Genomic DNA, 27,240 nt, shown 5'->3' with positions numbered 1-27,240 from the left:
CTTTTAGCTAAAAATAGAAATACCTTTAAACGACTTCTTCTCATAAACCGCTTGATGGATCTTCATCAGACTTGGTCTGTAGCATCATTATATGGTCCTCTCCCAACTTTGTTCAAATCTTGACGGATCTTAATTAAACAAGGTCTGTAGAATCAATATATGGTCCTCTCCCAAGTATTTTTCAAATAGGAGCACTTGGCCCCTTTTAGGGGCCGCTAGAGCTAAAAATAGAAATGCCTTTAAACGACTTCTTATCATGAACCGCTTGATGGATCTTCATCAAACTTGGTCTGTAGCATCATTATAGTGTCTTCTCCCAAGTTTTTTCAAATGAGGGCACTTGGCCCCTATTAGTGGCCGCTAGAGCTAAAAATAGAAATACCTTTTAAACAGCTGTTATAATGAACCACTTGATGGATCTCCATCAAACTTGGTCTGTACCATCATTATAATATCCTCTTCTTAGTTTGTTCAAACGGGGGCACTTTGCTCCTATTAGGGGCCGCTAGCGCTAAAAATAGAAATACCTTTAAAAGTATTTTTCTCATGTTCCGCTAGATGGATCTGCATTAAACTTTGTTTGTATCATAATTATATGGTCCTCTCCCATATTTGTTCAAATGGCGACACTTGGCCTCTTTTAGGAGCGGCTAGAGCTAAAAATAGAAAAAACATAGCTAAACTGTGATAATGCATATTGTTTTTTTTTTTTTTATTTTTTTTTTTTTTTTTTTTTTTTAATGTTTAATTTAAAAAAGAAAAGAAAAAAGATTATTATTATTATTTTAATTTTAAATTAAAAAAAAAATATTTTTTTTTTTTTAATTTTTTTTTTTATTTTTATTTTTATTTTTATTTCTTCATTTTTTATCATTTTTTTTAATTTTAAATAAAAATGTTTTTATTCCTTTTTGACAAGCAAGATCTAATTAGGTCAAGGTCTGCCTCAAGTGAGCGATTAAGGCCCATTTGGGCCTCTTGTTTAAAGATAGATTAGAAACAAAATATCATGTTCTTATGTTCATAATATAATATTTTATTCTAAAGAAAAATTATTTTAGCCAAAATCTGAGTCCAGTCCCTTTTAGCCAAACGCTTGTTGAAACGAGTCTCTGATTGGTTCAAATAAAACTAGATTGGTGGAAATAAGAATAGCAATATTGGAAATCCGATTATACAGAAGGATCTGTCATCAGATCTAACTTTTAGGAAGATGACAACTTTAGTCAGATTGGAATTATGCAATAACATCGATTAATTCAGTTTCACGACAGCTACCCATTTTTAAGTCACAATAATGTACATGAGGTTGTGCCTTTAAAGTAAACGTTCAAACATCATTTGCAAGAATTTTGAGTGGTATTTATTAAATTATTTCTGACATATGATGAAATTTAAAGCCGCATATTTTCTTCTTAGACATGAAGGATAAAGAAGTCATTTTGCGTTTGTCATTATTTCCTGTATTATAACGAAATTCCTTTGTTTTGAATCACTCTAAAGTAAGTTGCATGAATATTTCTTGAAAAAAGCTTTTCTGTGGATGCAATTTCAGATTATCCATGTGTTATCAGTGGCGACAAACTCCTGATGATAGATCCACAACAGCCAGCAGACAGAGTGAATGCAATGGTCAATTTGTCCAAAGTAGGAACGCTTGAAAAGCATGGGCTAAATGCTGAAGCATTTTGGGCGGCATTTGATGGAACGTTTGGAATTAATAGGGAAAACGTGAAGAAGGGCTACTTTTCTGGAACCTTGTTCTGGTTTCCACTTCGCCAGAAACCATCTGATTTGTCTGAAACTTTGTATGATGAGGCTAAGGTCATGGATTTGTTCGATGGTTTTAAATTGGAGGCCTCAAACATACTACTCTTTCTGAAGAATTTGGAAAGAATAGCGTTATGCACACGCAGAAATAATAAAAGAATTTCAGATATTGTTAAAGTAGAAATTATAGATACACACGGAACGGTTCGACAGAGCAGGTATGAGTTCAAGGAAAAGGTTAAAAGAACCGATTCAGACTACAAAGGAGAAGATATACATAATGTTATACAGATCTCCATATCCATCTCGACCAATGATCAGCGCCAAATCTCTGACTGGATGGTTGTAAACTATTTTGTTGGCAGGAGTGCTGGCTCCAGTTTCAGGAAACTGCTTCAAGATAAAAGTTTAGGATACAGTCCATACGTAGGAGTAGCTGCACCATTGCTGTCTTCTAAACGAAACTTTGAAGGGCATGTTTTCTGCTTTTTGCCATTGCCAAGGGAGGGTTCCAGACTGACAGGACTTCCCGTGCATGTAAATGGATTCTTTGCCCTCAGTCAAAACCGCCATCATCTAAAATGGGAAACTGACGAACAGAGAGGAAGAAGAATTGATGACAAGTCAATCTTGTGGAACAAATATCTTATCGCACAGGCGCTCCCACTTGCATATTATACACTAGTTAACGCTTTGTTGCAAAGGTCGAATTCGTTGGGAAATACGACAGACAAGTTAGATCATATTTATTCGTGCTTACCATTTTCCTCAGATACACAAAGTAAATGGGACACTTTGGAAACTGAATTATATGCAAGATTGATAACAAAACCATTCTTGTATAGTTCATGTATCAACAAATGGATTTTGTTGACTGATACATGCTTTGCAACATTTTGCAACTTGCCACAAGACCATACTCACGTTCAAAGTGCTGTTAAACGTTGTCTAACAACAACAGGGCAGAATTATGTCGAAATACCTTTAGAGCTTTTTGACACATTGCAACAGCATTATCCGAGGATTGAAGATCTTACGCCAGAACTTCTGGCGACATATCTACACCAAAACGACGCTTACAGAAGGATGGCATACCAAGATAAGTTGGATATTTTAGAATATCTATTGTCAGATAGTAACTACATGAAAATGAATGGACTTGATCTTCTGCCACTTCACTCTGGGGGATGGACAAGCTTCAACAAGTACGGGGAACCTATCTACACCTGTTCCGAAGACATTTTGAAGATACTTCCTGGCCTTGAGCACATTCTATTGGAAGATGCTGCGTCGCTGAGGAGCAATTTAGCAAACCACTTAAGCCAATTGTGCTCAACTGGTGAGTGTAAAATATTTAATTGGTATAATTTTAATTTGACTATACGTAGTAAGTGGAGCTATACTATTCACCCCTGCGCTGGTGACCGCGTCCGCATCCAAATTCCTTCTCTCTGATTACTAAATGGATTTGCTCCAAACTTAGAATAGTAGTTCTATATCATCACCCACATCATACAACACAAGAGCCTTTATTCTTGCACCAATTTCGTGAATGATGCCCCCATTTTACTTAGTGTTTCAGGTTAATGTTTTGATGTACTTCACTCTATCTCCGTTATTTCCTTTTGGATTTAATTTAAACTTTACGTATTTGTTCCTTATCGTCGTCCACGTCATATGCCGCAAGATCCGTACCTCTGGCACCATTATGTCATGCATTTTGCTCCTTTTTGACCTAAGAATTTCAGACGAAAGTCTTGTGAACGTCCTTTTTATTGTTTATTCATATTTTATTTCTTACGATTTATTTCCATATATAACAGCAATTATACAATTTTACATGAACAAATAAGCAAATGGGTGGTCCACAAGAAAGAGAGAGAGAGAGAGAGAGAGAGAGAGAGAGAACACATGGGAGACATTTTGTTTTGTCTTTGCCATGTATGTGCGTCCGCATTTAGCTTGCCAGCGTTTTATTTCTCCCCTGTCCGGATTTCAGCAATTGTTATGAAGCCTTGTTGTGCATATCACCAACACGTCCCGCGCGAGTTATTTTTGCGGAGTAATGACCCCTTAAATGTAATTTTCGCATACAATATATCCTGACTACTTCTGTTGTACTATTGATGGGACTTAAAAAGAGGAAATGATCAGTAGGAAGCTTTGTTGCGCATATATTACGGGTTTAGCGGTCGAATGATTTCTGAGTTATGGCCTTTTGAGTTCGCATTGCATCTCCAAAACTCCTAGCCGGAATTCAATGAAACTTCACAAGAATGATTGATATAAAGCCTTGTCATGTGTGTAATCAGTACGTCCTGCTCGAATAAGTATTTGCGGAGTAATGGCCACGTAAATATAAGTTTTAGATAAAATTTGTCCAGACTATTTATCCTATATAGATAGTGTTGGTGGGATTTGATCAGTAGAAAGCCTAATCGTGCAAATATTACGGGTTTTACGTTTAAAACTTTTTCTCCCGGTTTGGATCCTTTGAATTGAAAACGAGATGTATTATGTGTTGGTGCGAGTGTCTGTCCGAGTTTACATTTGCATACTTAGGTGGCTATAGGAATAATAGGTAACTGTACTTTTTCTTTGATGTCATTCATTCCGTAAGCTTTTATTTGGCTATTTTTTCTTTTACGTGGCTAAAGGAACAATAGAGAGAACGAAAGAGTAGCCACATAAATACCCATATGTAGGAACGTCCGTCCGTTTGTCCGTATATCTGTCCGTCATATTTCGTATCCGTAGCATAACTTGACTTGAAACTTGGAATATAGGCAGGTGGTGATCAGACAATGTGCAGAGTGAAACAACCCACATTACTCAACACTACCCCCCCCCCCCCCCCCCCACATCCATCGAAACATTAACCCCTACCAAATATTCTGTTTTCACTTTAAGATTTTTGTGCTTTAGTATCCCGTCACTGCTGCCGCACAAAAATCACCAAACGGCCCAACCCCACACACCGCCATATTACCACCCCCACAAACATTTGTTTTATTTAAATTATCATTCCTTGTGCACATACTATACTGACCAAAAGATTTGGCTGGTAATGATGTGCAGTAAAATTCACTATAGATACCTATCATATTATTTCCCATTATGTGTTTAACTTGTTGGTCAAATAAATTCTAAGCTCATGATTTAAACTAGCTTAGATATATGGCTACGTCCTCGTCGTGGTACCGGACCATCTTTGCTCTAAAACCTCTGGCGTATATTGCCACGCTTTGCGGAGCAAGGTTATGTACAGGTTCTTTTCCGGATTTTATCTCGTAGACAGCTTGCTAGATTTCAATAACACTACAGGAATACTTGATACTTGGGCCTAGTTTTGCATATTGTCAGCATGTTTCGCTCGGAACGTTTTATGGCGCAGTTATGGCCCTTGAAAGGTTATTTAAAAGTTGTTTCCAGACTATGAATAATAGTTGATAGGAACGATAAGTAAAAATTTTGTTGCACACATTTTTCGTATGTTACGGCTGAATGCATTTTTCTTTGATTTTTATACGTAAAATCTTTGTAAAGGTTTTCCGCACTTCAGCTCCAAAACGGCTTAACGAATTTCAATAATACTTTAGAAATATAGCTGGTTATTAACGTAGTTGTGCGTGTTGTCGGCACTTCCGGCTCAGAATATTTTTGCGGCCCCTTAAATATCATTTCGAATACGATTTGTCTAGACTATGTATGCTTTACTGTTCGTGGTATTTGATTTAAACTTCATAGGAAATATCAGTAGCAAGCCTAGTTGCTCATAGCCTACTACTTTCAAGGTTGAATGTGTTTTCATTGAGTTATGACCCGTTTATTTTTACATAGAGTCTACATAGTACCATTCATAATTTTCAGTACCATTCATAATTTTCAGTATAGGTTTCTGTGTTTTCTTGACATTTACTTCGAAATTCGTTTTTCTAAACCTGCTCTATCGGGATTAAATGTATGGGACAACTCATTCTTACCACATCAAATAAAACAGAGTACATAGATCTAACAATTGTATTTCATGAACTGGGCCCCTTTTTACTTAGAATTTCAGTTTCATTTTGATGCACTTACACTATATCTATGATATTATTAAAAGTTAAACAGTTCTTCCACATCATTACCAACATCCATCCTGTATAACAAGGTACATAACTCTGCCACCAATCTTTCATAAGTTATTTCCTTTTTAACTTTGAATCTTTTGCTCAGATATGCCGTCCAGCATTGAAATAGTCGAGCGCGCAGTTTCTTCTGACAGCTCTTGTTATTAAAAGTCCCAGTATTGCAGTTTAAAAAAATAGTTTGCTTTATAGTAAAAAATGAATGTATAATTCAAGTGGAGATTTACATTAATATGTCGAATAGCAAGCTTATACGGGTCACCAAACAGGTTTAGCAAGCTGATATGGAGACCAGGGATGTACCTGGGTTTTTGCGATATGTGCGTCAGGGTAACTGCTATTAAAAACGAAATAAAGTTTCCAGCAAATAACTCAAGTCATTCTCTGGCACCGCTTTCTGTATAGTAATCTTATATGGATACCTAGCTTTGAATTGTATTTGGGGCCGCTGTGGCTAAAGTAAACTTTGGAAAAAAACTGGTCCTTATATTAGACACACCAGGTTTCAGATTTATCGTGGTGGCGGTTATAAAACGAACGCTTTGTGGGCTTTTTTCCACTAAAATGACAATTGTAGGTGGCTCTGTTTTTGACGTGCTTTTCTGGTAGCGTTTGATGTGCTCAATGCTTCGAGGGATTCTATATTTACATTTTAGCTCTTGCTATTGTCTCAAAGTATATCGTCACCAAAGCCCCAACTCTCCGCCCGCCCACATTACCCTCACGCAACCCCAAAGTTACTTTTCAGCTTCTTGTGTTTTTTATATTGTCTCTATTCCGTCACCCCTACCCCCCAGCATTACCTAAAAACCCTACTCCTCCCCCCTCGCTAAACTGTTTTTGTTAGTTCCTTGTGTTTCTTGATATTGTTAATTAGTATCCCGTCAACCCTACTCCTTCCACCCACATTAACCCCACCTTCCGGCAAAAAAACTTTGATAGATTCTTATGTTTCTTGATATTGTCTCATAGTATCCTGTGGCCTCCCCCACCCCATACACACACAAACGCACAAAAAAAGTTTCAGTTTTTTGTGTTTCTTAATATTGACCGTTAGAAGGTGTCACCAACCCCTCCCCTAAACCTCAACAAAAAATATTTTTGTCGAGCCCGCTTGCGATGAGCTAGACAATGGCTGTTCGGTATATGTGCGGGCGCGCGTGCGTTAGTGCGTCCGTCCTGAGTGTTTTCTTTTGTCCGGTTAATAACTTTTTTTTGCTTAAGCAATCTTGTTATCCCCCGCCGATGAAATCGGGAGGGGGGTATTGAAATGGCGTTGTCCGTCCGTCCGTCAGTCCGTCAGTCAGTCAGTCAGTCCGTCCGTCCGTCCGCAGCCATTTCTCAGTAACTACTTGGTAGAATTTCATGAAACTTGAAATAAACATGAACCAACATACTGCGATGATGCCCGTCAAGTTTTTTTTTTATTAGTCAATTTCCCTCAGAGTTATTGCCCTTGATTTAATAAAAAATGTCCGTCTGCAGCCATTTCTCAGTAACTAACAGGTAGAATTTCATCAAATTTGAAATAGACATGAACCAAGATACTGCGCTGATGCCCGTCAAGTTTTTTTTTTGATAGGTCAATTTCCCTCAGAGTTATTGCCCTTGATTTAATGAAAAATGTCCGTCTGCAGCCATTTCTCAGTAACTAGCAGGTAGAATTTCATCAAACTTGAAATAGACATGAACCAAGATACTGCGACGATGCCCTTCAAGTTTTTTTCGATTGGTCAATTTTCCATATAGTTATTGCCCTTTAATTGTTTAAAAATCCACAGATCTGTACATAACAAACCAACCAATTGGAAGAATTTCATTAAACTTCTTTCATTCTTTTCCATGAACATTTATTATAAACATGTGATGTTGTGTACCTACACCTGGTCACCACCTTACCTTGGTCCCCCCCCCTCACCCTCCCCCCCCTCCCCCCCCCCCAATATTTTTTTTTTTTTTTTTATTTTTCGTTTTCTATCAATATTTATAATCAACATGTAAACTGTTGTATCCTCACCCCACCCCCCACCCAAACAAACCATTCATTTTCTTTTAATTTGATTTTGACTAATGAAATTATTTGCTTCTTGGTAACATTCTTAACTTTTTGCTGGATATATTTTTTTGCCGTTCCTCAACTCTGACCCTTTCGGCGGGGGATTCCAATTCATCAAATTTGCTTGTTTATATTTGGCATGACTGTGTACATCAGTAAAACGGAGTGTCGCGCGTAAACCCTAGGCTCCTATCTCAAAGATCAAGGTCACACCTAGGGGTCAGTGGTTAATTTAGAGCTTGTCCGGGCCGTAACCTTGACAAGTATAGAGCAATCTTATTTTTATTCAGTAAAACTATTTCCCTCAATGATCCCTAATTCAATGGCCAAGGTCTCACGTAGGGGCCAAAGGTCAATTAAAAGCTTATCCGGGCCATACCTTTGACATGCATTGAGCAATCTTATTTTTATTTGGCATAATATTTGCCACAATGAGATGGAGAGTCTCGTGCAACTCCCAGACGCCTACCTCAAAGGTCAAGGTCACACTAAGGGGTCAAAGGTCATTTTAGAGCTTGTCAGGGCATACATTGAGCAATCTTATTTTTATTCGGCATAAATGTTTGCCTCAATGAGACGGAGTGTCACATGCAACTCCCAGACCCCTTCCTTGGGTTCAAGGCCACACTTAGGGACCAAAGTTCACTTTAGAGCTTGTCCAGGCCATATCTTTGACATGCATTGAGCAATCTTAATGTTTTTGGCATAAATGGTTACCTCAATAAGACGGAGTGTCCCATGCAAACCCAAGGTCCCTATCGCAAAGATCAAGGTCACACTTGTGGATCAAAGGTCATTTTGTAACTTTTCCAGGCCATAACTTTGACATGGATGGAACAATCATATTTTTATTTGGCAGGACTGTTTACCTCAGTGAGACAAACTGGCAAACTCCAGGTCTCTATCTCAATGTCAAGTTCACAGGTCATTTTAGAGTTTGTCCGGGTCGTATCTTTGACATGCATGGAGCAATCTATTTTTATTTGGCAGAATTATTTTCCTCAATGAAAAAGAGTATTGCCACAGGACAAAGGTCCATATCTCAAAGGTCAGGGTCACACAAAGGGGTCAAAGGTCATGTTAGATCTTGTCGGTGCTGTAACTTTTAATTGTATGGAGCTATTGGCTGAAATGTTTGATTCATTGGGGGCGTGTGTCAACAAATAATGGGCTCGACATGGTTGTACCTAGTGCATCAACGTTCTAGTTTTTAGTTTTAGTTACTTATTCAACCATCCCCCACCAAAAAACATTACAAACCCAAATATATGCCCCAACCTTTCAGAATGTGCTCTTGTTAAACATTCTATCTTTTGCGGCGAGCTTGGTTGTCTCCTGACAACCGTTGTATATTTTGGCACTACAGTTATTTTTGGAATGTTGTTTTTTGTTTTGGGCAGTGCTTTTATTTGTGATGTTATCTGTTTTCCGAATATTATATTTTAGTTACATTATGAACGATAGTACTGATTAAAATGTTTCTGTGTTTGCCTTCTGGTATTGATGAGGCTTTAGTTATGTTATAGATGACTATGCCAGTTGAGTGATAAACCCCAAAACAGAGGTATATGTCGTATCATTCTGCGTTGGTGACGCTCTTGTAGATAAATCTTTTATCGTTCGTTTGTCTGTCCGTGTGTAACAAAAGGTAGATCTTGTCAGAACTTAAAACCTACTAGAGATTGTTTAATAAAACTTGGTACTTACACAGAAGACAATTATGAAAACAATATGAGAAAACCTGTGTTAAAGGCATGATAAAGTTAATGCATAATAAACAGTTTGAAATTTTGAAAGTAATTGTTTTTCTTGTGTTCATGCAGAAAAAATAAACTACAATATTGTAATTTACTTATCTAAGACAACAAATTCTACGATATCTTACAAATAAAAGTTATTTGTGTTGTCATTTTAACTGAAATTCTAAATCTTTCATGCACCACGAGAAGACAGAAGACATGTGATGAAATAAGAGAAAACGGTTAAGTCATTTTCAGTACAATGTTTTCAAACTGCCTCTAAATATCCAAATGTATGATGTCAAGTTAGTGAAATCTACATGCCATGCACGACGACGTCGTACCGTTAATATGACGTTCTTAATGACTTACTTAAAAGCATTTAAACTCTTGGAACGGTGAAGATAATTAATTTAAAATGTTTTGTGTATTTACAGTATTATGCATTATATTAAAATAGTACACGCTGTATACATGTACGGCTGAACACAGTATAAATATATACTACGAGTAAAAAACTAGTTTTTTAAACAGTCTACTGTTACTGCATGGCATTTAATTATGAATGTAGCTCTACATACACAATTAACTTATATATTTAGTAAAGTTAAATATATTTGATGAAGATTTTCTTCATTTGAAGTAAATAACTAAACATAAAATATTTTTAATATTGATGTTTTGTCATTAACGCAGGTTTTTTCATGGAACGGCCCATACGTATTTTATGGTACATTTAAAAATGTGGTTACTACAGAAACAAAAATAGTTGTACATGTTTTAATGCAATTGTCCAAGATTTTATTATGCCACTTCCGGTAGGGGACTTAGATTGTTGACAAAAAGTCTTGATTTCCTGTTGAGTCGGCCAAAAGCTATTCATGATTAATGTTGAAATGTTGTTAAAACCCGACTATAAATAAAAAATTGTATCTTGTAAAAATATTTGTATCTAGTATGCCATGTCTTAAAGGAGTAAGACTCTACTCATGTGATTGCTCTTGTGTAAAAACGCTGCAAACTTTCCGACGTATTTGAAGCAGGAAAGTTTTATAATTTTAGGTCTCTTTCAAATAAAGGAAATGAAAACCTCGACCTTTGCCTGTTTGTTAGAGAAAACAATGACACGTGAATTTGGATATTCAACAAGCAGGAGACTTACTGAGTCAAAGATCTTAACGACAAAATGGTTGCATGATGTCTGGCATTATATCAGTAGTAAAGGGATTATTTCAAGCTTAACAACACTTCAACTAGTCCCAGTTTTAAAGGATGGTACGTGGAAAAATCCACAAATCATTGATTTGGCCAAACTGTCCAACCTCCTGCTTGTTAAATCAAGCAACGGAGACACTCTTGGAGACGATGTTTGCAAATGCTTTGAAATTATGGGTGTGACTGTATTAGATAGTTTGCCTCCCTGGATTCAAAACGAAAGCATAATGAAATATTGTTTTTGGCCGAGGTCGAAAAGTGTGGTTGCACTCCTGTCTAAGATAGGTTCGAGCCGTAATGTTAATCAGACAGTTGCTGCTTTCAACAAAAATTGTAATTGGAAAGATAAAGTTGGCATAAAGACATTGCTAGAAAAATGTCAGATTGAATTTACGGAAGACTCCAAACGACTTTTAAGAGAAATGGAGATATTGCCTGCTGTGACATTCATAAACGGAAGATGGTATGCTACCTCCGTAACGGAAATACCCAGATTCATAAATGGTACCGAAAACTTCCCAAGTTCCATGCCGTTACCTTTTGCATGCGTCACAATAGCTAGTACAGTCGAGTCTCTTATCGTGTCATTAGGGGGAAGTAAAGTTCATGTTGAAGAAATTGTTATCGAATCCATGAAGAGACTTGACGCAGGAAAATTTCGGGGAACGGACGAGATGAAACACTTTATGAAATACTTCTTAGAAAATTTCCATCAATTTACGAACAACTCTGTTATTGTTAACTGTGCTCGAAATTTGCGTTTCCTCACAACAGGGCATGATTCCTGCAGATATAAGGCATCGGAGCTGTTTGACTCTTCTGATACATTGCTACTTGACTTACTGTGTGAAGAATCTCTAGTACCAGACGCAACACATGCTCAAAATGACGCGGCAATCCGTGTTCTTAAGCACCTTGGATTGAGAGGTTTGGATGATATTGATTGTAACATTCTTTACAAAGTAGCCAGGACTTTAGATAAATGGTCTAAAGAAAGAAAACAAGACAGTGACCTTGTACGAAAGGCAAAGGCGTTTATGCAGTTGCTGTTTTTGAAACCATCACTTCTTCATGGTATATGCCAAAAGGGGTTTACGTTAGTAGATTCCATTAACTCTATCTCCTGTATCCAAATACAAAGCAGATTGCCGTCATATCCTGCCTGCCTCAGATGGTTCTCAAATAACGGGGTGCTTTGTAAACCTTCGGATGCCAAAGATGTCAGTTAATGTCTCCTTATCGGAGCTACAATGCCTACAGTCACCTGCACTTCAGACCACACAATGAAAGTATTTCAATGGAAAGACCCTCCGCCGTTATCAAAAGTATTTGATCAACTTAAAGTGGTCCGAGATTGTTATAACGTCCGTTATAAATCAGATATATTGCATGTTATCAAAGCAATATATGACCATCTGAGTCAACGTGCAAATGAAATTCGCCGCCAGAGAAGTTTACTTTCGGAAGCAGAAGTAATTTGGACAGGTGAGGAATTTGTAAAAGTCAACAAAATGATCGTAGTGAGACAACCAGATGACCTGGACTTGAGCCCCTATTATTTCAGTTTACCTGAAGAGTATGGACATATTCAAACTTTGTTTGACGCACTTGGTTGCCCACTTTACCAAGACATTCATATACTACAAAAAACACTTCATTGCATCAGGACTGCACATAATAAACCCCAAAGTGAAAAACTTGTTAAGAGAGATAGACGTATCGTTTATGACATTTTAGAAAGTTTAGCAAGACAGGCTGTAGATGATAATGTATCTATCGATGTAGGCATATTAATGATGGTACATGACGTCGGCAATCCCAATGCTCTAACATTGTGTCCAATTACGGAGTGCACTTATGACGATGATCCTGCTTGCTTTTACGATGAGAATGATGATGTCTATCTAGTGCACGACATGATACCGATAGGTATCGCCGAAGCTCTTGGAGTTAAATCGATAACCAGAAAAGCAGCGTTAGATGCAGAAGAACTTGGTGTCGTGGAATGGGGACAAAAAGAACATTTGACAACGAGAATACACGCTTTGCTCAGGGATGGATATACAGACGGACTATCGATCCCAAAAGAATTGATACAGAACGCAGATGATGCTGGTGCATCAACAGTGAAATTCTTATACGATGAACGACGAAACTTAGAGTTAAGGGAACGTGTCCTTAGCAAAGGCATGAAAGACTTTCAAGGTCCTGCATTATGGGTATTTAACGACGCAAGATTTTCAGATGAAGATTTAAACAATATTACAAAATTAAACGCAGCCACAAAACAAACTGATGTAAAGAAAATAGGAAAATTCGGATTAGGATTTTGCTCAGTTTATAATCTGACAGATTTGCCAAGTTTCATAACTGGGTCAAACGTGGTAATCTTTGACCCTCATGAGAAACATCTTGGTAGTGTTCTTCGAAGAGGAACTGGGCTGAAGTATACATTACCAAACAAACTTAGTGTCTAGACATATTTATCAATTCAAACCTTACGATGGCGTATTTGGTTGCAATATAGGAAGCGATAAATTTTCTGAATACGACGGAACTTTGTTCAGACTTCCACTCCGCACGGAGAAACAAGCAAGAGAGAGTAAGATCTACTCCGTGTCCTACACACGAGATGAAATTATCAAACTTCTTCACATGTTTATTACAGCTGCAGGAAATATGCTTCTGTTTTCGCAAAACGTAAATTCAATTGAAATATATCATCTTAAAGACAACGAAAAGAATGCCTCGGAAGCAGACCTTCTTTTTAAAATGCATAAAAATACTATGAAATGGGAAAATAACGTTATGAAACCGGTAACTGAATCAATTTTGTCCCGAATGCCCCTGTTTCTACAGAAAAATACCGGCTTTCTTGAAATTCATAAGACGATCATCCACCAGATGATAAAGAGTAAATGTAAAGATCTCATTCATGATCTTGCTAAACTAGCAAAATCATCAGATACGACCTGGTTGACTTCCTGGGCAAAAGGGAACGGAAAGTCACTGGACATGTCAAAGTCCTTGTATACAGAGGGTGCAGTGCCACTTGCTGCTGTCTCGGTTCCGTGTGCGAACAAAGTCATTGGAACTCCGGTCACTTTGAAAACTGCAGGATCTGGATTTTATCCTGACGGTCATGTATTTTGCTTTCTTCCGCTACCGTTGGGAACGGAATTGCAGGTTCATATAAATGGCTGTTTTGCAGTGACTTCTGACAGACGTCAGCTTGTTTCTATAACTGAAGATGACAAAGGTAGCAAAAAAAACGCTTGGAACAATGCTGTGCTAGAAGACGCATTGGTTATATCCTTCGTACACTTATTAGAAACATTAACCGAAAAAGAAATGAAGGTAGATCAGAATCATAATTTTTATGCTCTGTGGCCAACAAAATGTTCCAAAGAAATTTTGCCCTTTAAAATTGCATTTTACAGGTATATAATTGCTACAGATGCAAAAGTATTTCATGGCAGTCATTCGTGGGTCAGCTATCGAAATGCTATATTCTTAGATCCCAAAGTTCGACAAAGGGAATGTGGAGACTTGGCACTCGAGGTCATGACACATTTTACACCAAGATCAGGCAAAACCTTGATTGAAATGCCAAGTAGCATTTTTGAAAACATAAAGCAAAATAACTTTGATCACTCAAACCGGATTCATTCAGCAGTCATTAGTGAAAAAGAATTCTTACTGATATTTCTAGAAACTATTGAGGAACCGTTTTGGACAAAACGACTGAAGGATCGAAATAAGTTAATTAATTTAGCAATTAAGGCATCTGACAACGATGTCGGGAAAGAAATGCAAAACAAAAAATGCATACCGACGGAACCGCAACAAACATTGTCTGAACCCGCAGAACTGATACATCCAAGTTCATCAATTGCTGGACTTTTTAGTGCGAACGATGAGAGATTTCCGCTAAATACAAAGGAGTTTCGTAATGATGCCGTGCTTAAGAAACTTGTAGAACTTGGAATGAATGACAAAGCGTTACCAAGTACTCTCTTGCTTGACAGGGGCGAGTCTATTTCTAACTTGGCAGAAGACTGTAGCAGATGCGCTTTTGAAAGATGTATCACTCTAGTTGAGTATATATCTAACTATGATGTTTTGTCAAAGCTTGAAAACGAAACGGAAACTTTACAAAGACTAAGAAATATTTGCATGTTTCCTGTCTTGCTAAAGCCAAAAACATGGAAATTCACTTGGGGAACAGAATTTTCTGATAATCACTTTTTGTATTTTGAAGGCACAAAACATTGCAAAAATCACCGCCGATCAAGTGAACCTCTATTGCTAGGGCAGTCGAATGCTCTTTTCAGACAGAAACTTCTTGATTATGTTGGAAGTGTAGCATGTTTAATTGACGAATCCGTTTTCAGCTCTGTGAAGACTAGACGAAATGATGTACAGAGGCTTTTGATCGACCTTGGTGTTCAGACTTTAGACGATTTGCCTCTACAAATGTTAACTGACCAAGTCTGCTTACTCGCTCGAGAATATAAAGACAAATCAGTCCAATTCGAAGAACTTAGGAGAATTCATAATACGTTGTTCAAACGATTTGAACATATTACAAGGACTGAAACAGAAATCGTATCGGACTGTCTAAGTATTTTGTGTGATGTTCCATTGGTCCTGATCGGGACAGCTCTAGTCAGAACAGAAAACGTTGCCTTTTGGGTGAAAGAGGAATATGAGCCTGTTTTGTACAGGCTTCCAGATGCTGACAAGCTGAAATGGAAAACCATATACAAATATTTAGGTGTAAAAGAACATTTTAGTGTGTCATACATACTTAAAGAAATGACCCGTTTGAGAGAGAATTGGCATGCTGATAAACGACATGTAGAAAAGATATATGCATTGCTTGTTAACCTCAACGATATCATGGACATATCAAAAGCTCAGTACAAAGACCTATACGAATGCCATGATGCGATTGTTGCACCAGATAGTCATTGTCAGTTATGGCCTACACATGAATTGGCAGCAGAAAACATAGATTTCGAAGTAAACATGGAAATGAAAATACTGCATAGAGACATACCGATATCTCTCGGTGAGTCATTAGGTGTAAAGACAAAAGAATTAAAATGTTTTGAAAACATTTCAAGCGGTGTGTCTTTTGGTCAACGTGAAAAGCTTGTAACTCGAATAAAAGGGCTTTTAAAAGCATATCCTTGTGACTCAAGTATAATGAAAGAACTACTTCAAAATGCAGATGATGCTGGGGCTACAGAAATTCATTTCGTAAAAGACTACCGCAGACATTCCACAAAGAGGCTCTTTAGCAAGTCATGTGAACCACTTCAAGGACCAGCCTTATGTGTGTACAATAACAGCTACTTCACAAAGGAAGATATAGAGGGTATACATAACTTAGGCCAGGGAAATAAAAGTGACGACCCCACAAAGACAGGACAGTACGGAGTGGGATTTAATGCAGTGTATCATTTATCTGATACTCCAGCTTTCATAACTAAAGGTCCATCTAATGATGATGAAAACTATTTAATCTTTCTAGATCCTCTGTGCAAGCATCTCCCAAAAGCAAACGTTATTGAACCAGGACAAATGTGTAAACTAGTAGATGTGCAAACAAATTTTCCGGACCATTTACTTGGATTTTCGCAAGACAAACTGATTACAGGTGAAGTCGGCACTGTCTTCCGTTTTCCTCTTCCCAGCAAAATGTCTGAAATAGATGGTGAAATTATTAGCACACACAAAATGGACATAATCCTTAATTCGTTTAGAAAAGAAATGAACGATTCTGTTATTTTCTTAAAAAACGTTACATCTATAAGGGTTTCGAGAATAGACACTCGGTCTGGAAATATGGTAGAAGAATATTCCGTGAATGTACAGTTGTCTGATGAGGCACGCGAGAAAAGGACTTGCTTCAATGATACAGTCAATAAAGTTGCCTCGACGAACAAGGATAATAAGGAGAGAAATTTAGATGCCAGCACACACGAGGTGATATATCCTATGAAAGTTTCCGATAGTAGTGGCCATTCAGAGGAGTGGTTAATTATACAACAATTTGGAAACAAAAGCGTGACGGAGAAGAGTGAAGACATTAAAACAAGATTGGGAGATGGGGACTTAGGGCTTTTACCAGTCGGTGGTGTTGCGATACCTTTCGAGAGCAACTGTAGTGTAAATGAAAATGAAACTTGCTCAGCTGCAGCACAAAAGTCCTCTCATACCTCAATACATAATAGGCTAGGTGAGTGGGTCTCTGTATCTTATCAAAAGTCGTTTAATAATGAAAACCATACCTCTCTTATGCAGAAAAAAAGAGAAATTGATGGAAAAGCGTTTTGCTTTTTGCCTTTACCAGTACACACAGGATTGCCAGTTCATATCAATGATCACTTTGCACTAGATCATGAGTCCAGGAGGGACTTATGGAAAGACGGATATAGAATGAAGTGGAATGCGTTTATATTAGAGTATGTCATAATTCCATCCTGGATAACAGGTCTTACCCATATGCAAACCAGCGTGAAAAAAGAAGTTGAAAAGTCAAATTCATGGTTTCAAGTAAAATGCCTGATGAGGAAATACCACATGTTGTTTCCGTTACACGACAAGGCGATATCTGAGCTTTGGAAGACCGTTGTCTCACAATTCTATAGTCAGGTTGTTAAACAAAACAATAATGTGTTTCCATGCATTCAAGATCGTGAATATACAAGTGTACCACATAAAGACCTGCAAGGGGCTAATAGATTTAATGTTATCTGGATTCATGTGAACGCCTCCCCAGATTCAGACCACAGTGGAATTTTCAATGATATATACAACCATTTATCTCACGCACTATCAGACAGAGACAAAACATCTCATTTAATTGGAAATGTTTTGAAATCTTTTGGAATGAAGTTGTTGGAAACTCCGCAAACTATTTTGAACGAACTGAAAATGGCCGGTTTTTCTGATGTTCCAGTATCTTCTCCTTCTTTGGTGATACTGTTTATGGGAGGTTCAAGATGTGACGTGGGTCCCGTTAATGTTGACATTTCAAGATCAAAATTCAGAACTGTAGAGAAGTTGCGCACATTCTTCAGTTTTATTACTCTTGACAACAATTTTGCAGAACGAATATCGGGCTTACCTGTTCTGTTGACAGGTGATTGTGTGTTGAGGAAATTTGCTAAAGATTATCCCGTGTTTGTTTCAGAATTTTCTGGTCTCCTACCCGCATCATCTTGTCGGTTTGTACATGATGCGTTATGTACGGTTCTAGTCAATAAAAATGTATTTCAGTCAGAAGTGTTTAAGAGATTTAGTTACCAAAACTTCTTACAACTATTGCCATACTCAGTGCCGAGTAGTTTGTATGCGTCTGGATCTACAGTTCATTTGAACGAAAACGACGTGAAGGATCTTGCATCACCTTCTGTTGCACAGGAGTGGTTATGTTTGTTTTATGATTTCGTCTGTGATCAGTCGCTATTGAATGCAAGTGCAAATAACTGTGAGTTGTACCGACAAATACATTCCAGCTTTCAAGACTCATCAGAATTAATTGATATTCGTTCATTTCGATCTAATTTGCTTGAGTTAAGTGAATGGTCTCTGTTGCCTTGTGTAAGGCATAACACACAACATTCACTCATTCCTATTCAGGAAGCCTCTCATGTGATATATTTATCATACGGGCATATGCAAGATTTCCTAGGTAAAGCTCTCCAGAAGTTATGCCTACCTACACTTAACCTGCAAGCGTTTGCAAAATGCCAGAGAAAGGAAATGGTCAGGTCGTCTGTGAAAATGTGTGTCGCTTCGCTTGATTCACCTTCGGATATTCTAGAGTGTTTAGCACATCACAAGGATAAAATACGTCAGTGTAAATCACTAACCGTAAGGGAATGTGCAGGAATAATAGCATATTTTGGACAGAAGCTGTCAATACTTCATGACCACAAAGAGGAACATATAATCGCTCAAAAACTCAGGGAATTACCATTGTTTATTACATTACAAGGTACACGGACAAGCCTAGATAACAACCAGGAAGTTCTTGTAATACCAAAAGGGATGCCGTTTTCAGGAATACAGGAATGGGCTAATAAATGCAGCATGATATTGTTGCAAGAAAAAGACTCGCTGGAATCATTGTATGAAATTTTAGGATTACGGAAGGCGGATATAGAAGAAGTTTATGGAGAGAATATTTTGCCACGTATACATGAAATGCCTGTGCAATACTGGATGGAACATGTTGTTTTCCTTAGAAACATACTTGGACAGCAGAAGATGATCATACCTAGCAGGGCAAAAATTATACAAGAGCTGAAACAAATTGCATTCATTAACATAAACGGTGTGATGAAAAGGATCAGTCAGTTGTTTGACAACAGAAACCAGGTCTTTATTCATATGAAAGACACTTCCGACTTTCCTCCCGAAGAATTTCAAACACCTGAATGGCGATATTTTCTGAAAAAGCTTGGTTTAATATCTGATGTCTCGGATGAAATGATGATTCAGTTTGCTTGCAAAATTGAAGCTGAAGGTAATCGACAAGTGAATGATGCCTTGCGTAAAAGGTCATCTGTCTTACTTTCCTATTTTCTTGATTTTCGGCGAACTGAATGGCAGATACCGACATATCACAGGATAAAGACAGTTAAGTTTATTACACCCTACATAGCCGATAGGCAACAAACTGACATATGGGCACAGCATACTGCTGCTGAACTAGTATGCTTTCAGGATGCGATATCTAGTGCTTATTGCAGCTTGTGCTGGACAAGTTTAATCCTTATTCCTCAATGGATAGTTTTGCAACTAGAGAAAGATGTCGGAGCTATGCTCAGAATTCATGAAACGCCACCTGTAAGCAAAGTTATCCTTCATTGTCAGAATGTTTGCGATGCACTCAAACCAAAAATCAAACAAAATACTGTCAGTGTCAAATTTGTACATGAGCAGATGACATGTTTTTATGAGTATTTTTTAACATCCATACATTCGGAAAGTGATATACGACGAATGCTAAAGTACACCCCCTTTGTACATCTCCCCGATGAAAAAGATATTGTGGAAACAAGTGAAATTATCATTGATTTGAACACATATTCTGAAATCAAACCTTATCTGTACAAAGCTCCAAAATACTACGGAAAATATCATGACTTATTTGAGATAATGGGAAGCAAAAGCAAGCTTCATTTTAGTCATTATGCCCATGTTCTAAAAAGAATAAGGGAGAAATGTCAAGATGCAGAAATGAGTCCTTTAGAGAGGGGTATTGCCAAAAAGGCGCTGCGAGGACTAGTTCGTCACAAGACAGAATCAGATGAAAGCGTTAAGGAAGTTCGTGCTTTATATCTACCAAATCAAGACCTGATTTTATGTAAGTCAGACAAGCTTGTAGTATCAAACAGTTGGTGGTATGAACATAGACTAGGTGAACACGTCAAAATCAATTATTTTGCGTGGCTTCCTTTCCTAGATTTACCAAAGAAAGATGCTATAGATCTAGGTGAAGTATTTTCGGAATGGCCAAAACATCTAAAGCCTATGATGTTAAGAGACAACGTTGAAGAAATTATATGTTTAGGAGACGATATTGAACAACAACGATTTCGTAGTAACAAATCTATAAAATTAGAGAGCTTTTTACATTGTTCTGAGTTGGCTACAGCACTTGTAAGTATTTTAAAGCATCAAGTCTCAAAAGAAAAAGGAGAATTAGAGTTTGATGATGAAAGAATTGAGTCTGAGACTGATAGAAATCTAAACAATATCGTTGTTCGGCAATTACCTTCACTCAAAACTGTTTTGAAATATAATGGAAACATAGTCAATGGATCAGAGGTTACCCTCACTTACTATATTCAAAAAACAACTGACAGGACTGTTTTTTATTTCCATGATACCAATAAAACTGAAGAAATGGACATAACTTCAATATTGAGTGGATTGATTAAATTGATCAGGTCATGTGTACATAATCTTGACATGGATTCAGTGATGCACGTGACGTCTCTTTTACAAGCTATTGAAACACCAGAAAAACTGCCCGAAATACTTATTCGTCTGCAAATAAAACCGTATGAATCAAGTAGTGCTACCAAAAGGGACTATTTTCCAAAACCAGGAACATATGTAGAACCAAGATTTGTTCCATTTTTGGAACAAGGGATCGAGCCATTCAAAGATTATGAGTATGATCATGTCGCAATGGAACTTGAAGATACAACTAGTGACGTAAGTGATATTGATGATGCTGTTGATGATGCCGTTGCAATTTATGTGTACGTAAAACTGTTGGAAGAAAGCAGCACCTCTGACCTTTCGGGTGATATTTTGCGAACGTATATTGTAAGAACTGGAAATCCTGATGTTTTCTCGGAGGAGGTACCAATATTTCGTTTATTCAGATTTGTACGTCGGGAAGAGGATCCAGGAACAGAAATACAAAGATATGACGCTGAACCGATTAGCTGGAAGCCGTTTGATGAACAGTGCCGTCGAATTAGAAAAGACATAAAGGAAGCATGGAAACTACCTGAAGTGGATCGAAAACGAGTTATTAGACGATTGCTTTTGAAATGGCATCCAGACAAAAATCGTGGAAAGGAGGACTACTGTAGTAGGGTATTCCAGTACATAAAAATAGTAATAAGCCCCTTAGAAAATGGGGAAACAGTAGGAGAGGATGTAAATGATGAAATGTCTCGAGGACCATCTGAATTTTCTACGCCGTCATCTAAATATTATGATAATATCAATAGAAGAGCTCAGACATATGCGCGAGCATACTACGAAAATTATGACAGTTACTGCAGATCTGAGAGGACGGGTACATATTCTCACTATTCAGCACCAGAGACAACACGTCCAGATTCCGCGGAAGCACATAGGTGGATGAGGCAATGCAAACAAGACTTTAAGGCTGCTCAGGCTATGCTGTCTGTCGCGGACGACGTAGAAGGCTTTAACTGGATATGTTATGTGTGCCATCAGGTAATTGCACTCATTTCGTTTACAGTTAGTGCATTCATTCATTCCAGTTTGAATCTGTGTCGTAAGGCTATAATTAAGATATTTGTTTGATTATTGTACGCGTTCCAGTTGATTTGAATCTCACTCTGAGAGCTGATGTGTCATTTGTATTTAAGGCATCAGATTTTCTGCTTCTACGTTTATTTGTTAAAGTTAAGTATATTATTTTCATAAAAGCTGTAAGACATGAGTATTTAATATTACAAATATTTTAAACATAAAAAGTGCGTTTGCAAAACACTGAGAGAAACGCAGAACTGTCAACATTCGAAGTGTGTTATGATCTTTATTTTTCGATCATTAGCTCTTCTCTGATATGTCAGCAATAATACTGCATAATAAATTCTGTTTAGGTGATAGGTTTAGGACTCAGCATATTAAGCGGAATTTATTTCCGAAGAGTTGAAAAAATAGCTAGATTAGTGTACCTGTGTATATCTGTACCAGGAGAGTGTTCCATATGTATGAGCTCTAAAATGAAACAAATAACTTTATTGATATATTTTAATCTGATTTTACAGGCATGTGAAAAGGCTCTTAAGTCAGCTAGATATTCCAGAGATGCTTATACAGTTCCGAGAGGAAGCCAAAGCCATTATCTCACTAGATTAACAACGGAACCCGAAATGCTTGAACAGGTATATACGTCATCATAAAATGATAAATAAAAGCATTCTGTAAGACAAAAGCAAATCAGCCTAGAAAGTCATCAGATCTAATAAAAAACATACCAAAGACATACATTCTATTTTTTTAACATTTTCTAATCTTGTCATTAGCCTAAACCCTTTTCCATATTTAAACTAACATGAAAACGTAATTACCAACTGTAAAACGTTGTGGCCCACCAAATACAATCATTCTGTGTAGTTTTGTATGCCTGTAGGCCCAATCGTTTTCTTGTAATTGATTTTGTTTGGGCTGATGCAGTGGCCTTGTTATTTAACACAGATGACCCAGTTTCAATCTATTTGTCTAAGATATGGTAAAAATGCCAATGCTTTCTTTGTTACAATGCAGCTTAGTGGCCTCATTTTTGACGCCCAATGATCCAGTATCGATTTCTCTACTACTGAGATTTTATTGAAGGAAACATTCTGATCATGTATCATTAAAGAGATGGGGGAAAATGTGACCTCTACGGTCTTAACAAGACAGCCGATGAGGACGAACAATGGTGGACGATCAGACGGACACAGTCCGATCATATGTGAGCTAAAACAATGAACGGAATTAAAACATGACGTAATAAGATTGTATCTGAAAAAACTTGAGAAGATCCATAATATGTTTCGGTAAACCGCTGTCCATCTGAGCGTTTTTTATTAACACAAAATATCTTAATTACGCATTTCTAGACAATAACATCATTTTCTATCTACTTAATATGATATAATTATGTTTTCACAAATCGTTGGTCTTAGCTTGGATCAGGTCTAACCAGTCAAATGCAAAAAGGGTTATATTATGTTCAAATTTTGATGTTTCTGATATAGGAATCAAGGATCGATAAATCATGTAAAATATTGTCATTTTATAATCATTATACCACTTAAACTCATCTAAAGCAATTGCTAAAGTAAAATTTATGCTTCTTTTGCAAAAATAATATACGCGCCGCAGCGGGATCTTGATTCAGCCAACTTAGGGGTATGTGAAAATAATGCTAATTTTTGAGACGGACCTGTGCTTCTGGATATAATATTCGTGTAATAAGCACTTGTCCTATAATATGTCCAAACGTTTCTATGTTTTGTTGAACTTAAAAGACAACGTGAACTTGACCATTGAATCACTCAGCCAAACGTCAATGAGCTGACCTAAAATCATACAACATGTTTAATTCATTCGAGTTCTTAAACACTTATTATAAGTAATGTTAGGTATCAACAAGAAGTATGTTTAAAGTTTGATTTCCCTAATCTATTTGCTCTACCAAGACAACTCAAACATATAAACTTTGAACAAAAACAAAGTTGAAAACGAAACAACTGACAATAATTTTAGGAATATTGAAAAGAGTTTATTATAATTGTTGCATGTAAGCAAATTGGATATTTGTATTCAAACATATTATAGGAATAGAAGTTTAAACTATTCAATATACGACCCGTCGTTTGGCAGTCAACGTATGTGTGTGTTCGGGTTTAGTGTCTTTTTCAACAATATTTCAGTCATATAACATCACGTAAACGAAGGTATAGTTTGTAGCAGAGAGCAAAATGCCTATCTTCAAAATGATGCCTCACCGTAATATCACGTCGTAGACACGTGACATGGTACCCCACCCATTATACTGACACCGGGCTAGCCACTCATAGAACTATCCGTTGAATGCCTAGCGCCAGTCGCAGAAGCTACTTGTACTAATTTTCACGTCTTTGGTATGACTGGGCCGGGACCTCTCGCACTTGAAGCGGGCGCTCTGCCACTAGGCTTCTGAGGCGATATGTTTAGCAGTCAAAGAAATATAAATGAATAAATACATATGCTGTAGTTAGAATTAAAAAAACAAAAAACAGTTGAATATGCCTTAGCAGTCACCTGTTTTGATGCAGCCATCACGACAGTACAACATGTTTTGTATTATTGGTCTTGTACAAAACAAATGTTTCCTCCAAACAAAAGTCAATATTCTGCGTTTGTTTGTACATAACAAAGTTTTTTATGTTTCCTTATTGCATCCATGGTAACACATTCTAAAACTACTTTTTTCACTTGATCCGGGCATTATTAACGGGAGAAAACGTGTAATACCTGATCTTTATTTTTGAAATGCTATGTGAGGGCCGAATATATTTATTCTTGCGCTGGGCGACTCGCTTACCCCCCCCCCCCCCCCCCCCGCCCCCTTGTTTACTGTTTCGAACTGGGCGTTAAGAAAAGGTTTGTCGATAACCGTGAATGTATTGAATCGCATGTAACTTGTGCGATTGTTTATTTTTAGGAATCATATCAACGAGTTTGGGAGGTACAATTGGTATGCTTTTATCTAATATCTTACATATACAACAAAAGTCATGCAAGTCTTGAAAGCAGGTCATCCCGTTCTAAATAATTCGTATGTAAAATTCTTATTCTTAAAATTGAATTCCTTTTTACCGACTTGTCAAGTGATAAGCAGAAATATGGTCAATGTCATGTTTGTATTAAATAGAAATTAAAAAATCATTTAAATCCCTTGAATACATTATATTGGTAGTGTTGTTAATTTGTGCGCCATGGTTATGGATAATTCATTCATGTTGAGCGTTTCCAAGAATGACAGAACGATACTTAAAGGGAAAGGCAATGTAATTCTTATGTTTATATCGTCTGCTAGGATTTCTTAAATCATTTAAGGAAGTGAAATAATTTTCATGATTGGCTTAAAAATGAGAAAGTTATGAGAATTTCAATATTTGATCAAAACATCGGCCATTTTGTAACCATGGCAACAGAAAACAAAATGGCGAATTTATTTTATTTCTAGATACATATTTGGACTGTATTTACTTATTTCTGTAAAATAGTATCTCCAGTTTTTCCAGATATAATGAAAGAAATTACCATGTTTTACATCTTACACTCAAGACACATATGAAATTGATCTATTTAAAAGGTGATTTGCTAAATAAACAATTCAGCAGTGTGTAAATGACGTCATAAACACACTAAAATGGCTGCCTCCATAATCATCCATTTTCTTAAATTTCAAACTGCCATATCTTTTTCAATAGTAGTCAGATTTTAAAAGCTCTCAGCGTTATGGAGGGCTTGAGGACGGCTTTCTGGATAATTAATTTTCAGGCATTCCTTGTCCTTTAAAAATTATACGGGAATCGTGCAGTCATCACCTATGTAAACAATACGTTTAGTGCTCGTATCATGTTTTGTATGCAATACACATTTTGTTTTGTGTATAAACGTCTGCAGAGGTTCTTGGGACCTTGATTAGTTCAAAATATGCTAAAAGGGCCAATAAATGTCGTTGGGAGACACTAGATTAACCCTTTTTCGTACGTTTGTTCGTACGTTCAACTGAATTTATGTCATGCATATTCAAGAAGTATATGACATAGTGTCATTAAACTTTATTTGATAAATAAATCATCATGTGAAGTTGTACACCTGGGTTTTGTTTGGAATTTCATTAAACCAAACCAGAGTTATGGCCCTTGACTTATTACAAGATATGCATAAAGTATGTCTGCCTATCTCAAAATGTGTTTGACCCAGAGTCCTGAAACATTTAAGGATTGTTATATAGCATGTAAAGTTGTGCACCAAAGGTTTTGTTTGCCAGCCCAGAGTTAGTCAAAATATGAAATAAAGGGCGTAAAAGGTTTTGTCGCACCGATCTCAAAATGTGTTTTACCTAGAATCATGAAACGTTAACGGATTGTTATATACAACATGTAGCATCTGAAGATTTTTGTCTGGTTTCACTGAGTCAGCCCAGAATTACGGCGCTCGACTTAGACAAAATATGCATAAAGAGCCTAAACATTTGTGTTGCACCTATCTCAAAATATTTGACCTAGTGTCCTGAAACATGTAAGGATTGATGTATAGCCTGTGACTTTGTGCACCTGGTTCCACTCAGCTAGACGAAAATTATGACTCTTGACTTAATAAAAAGTGCATAAATGGCATAAGAAATTGTTTTACTTATTCAGCACGTGAAATTAATCTCCAGAGGTTTTGTTTGAACAGAATTATAGCCTTTGACTATTATATAGCATTTGAAATTGTCCGCCAAAGGTTTTGTTTTGGATTTCACCCACCTAGCCCAGAGCTAAATCATACATAAAGGGCCTACAAGGTTTTGTTACATCTATCTCGAAAAACTGTTTGACATAGAATCATGAAACATCAAAGGATTGTTAACAACATGAGCCCGCCCGCTTAACTCAATAGGGAAAGCGCAGATCTACGGATTGCGGGGTTGTGCGTTCGATTCCCGAGTGGGAAGTATGTTCTCCGTGATGATTTGATAAAAGACATTGTGTCTGACATCATTCGTCCTCCACCTCTGATTCATGTGGGGAAGTTGGCAGTTATTTGCGGAGAACAGGTTTGTAGTGGTACAAAATCCCGGAACACCGGTTAGGTTAACTGTCCGCCGTTATATTACTGAAATACTGTTGGAAAAACGGCGTTTAACCCAAAACAAACAAACAAACAAACAAAGATAAAATATGAGGCATCTGATTGCATTTAGTCAGCACTTGGCTTAGTTAAAAATATGCATAAATAGCCTGAAAGTTTGTGTCGCTCCTATCTTAGTAAGTATTTGACCTAGAATGAT

The 27,240-nt window shown here is 37.1% G+C and overlaps 1 protein-coding gene and 1 pseudogene across 1 annotated transcript; both read left to right on the top strand.

Moving 5' to 3' along the window:
- Positions 1–1,555: 1,555 nt before the first annotated feature.
- On the top strand, positions 1,556–12,139 carry LOC128552133 (sacsin-like; the record flags this gene model as incomplete). Its single annotated transcript, XM_053533151.1, has 2 exons — positions 1,556–3,109; positions 10,809–12,139. Coding segments are annotated over 2 exons (2,885 nt in total), but the record flags the coding sequence as incomplete, so codon positions are not given.
- On the top strand, positions 12,007–22,588 carry LOC128552132 (sacsin-like; annotated as a pseudogene).
- The last annotated feature ends 4,652 nt before the right edge of the window (positions 22,589–27,240 follow it).

Source organism: Mercenaria mercenaria, unplaced genomic scaffold (genome assembly GCF_021730395.1).
Source record: "Mercenaria mercenaria strain notata unplaced genomic scaffold, MADL_Memer_1 contig_2069, whole genome shotgun sequence".
NCBI classification, from domain to species: domain Eukaryota; kingdom Metazoa; phylum Mollusca; class Bivalvia; order Venerida; family Veneridae; genus Mercenaria; species Mercenaria mercenaria.
The sequence above is the reverse complement of the archived record's forward strand: the minus strand, read 5'-3'. Positions and strand labels throughout refer to the sequence as shown.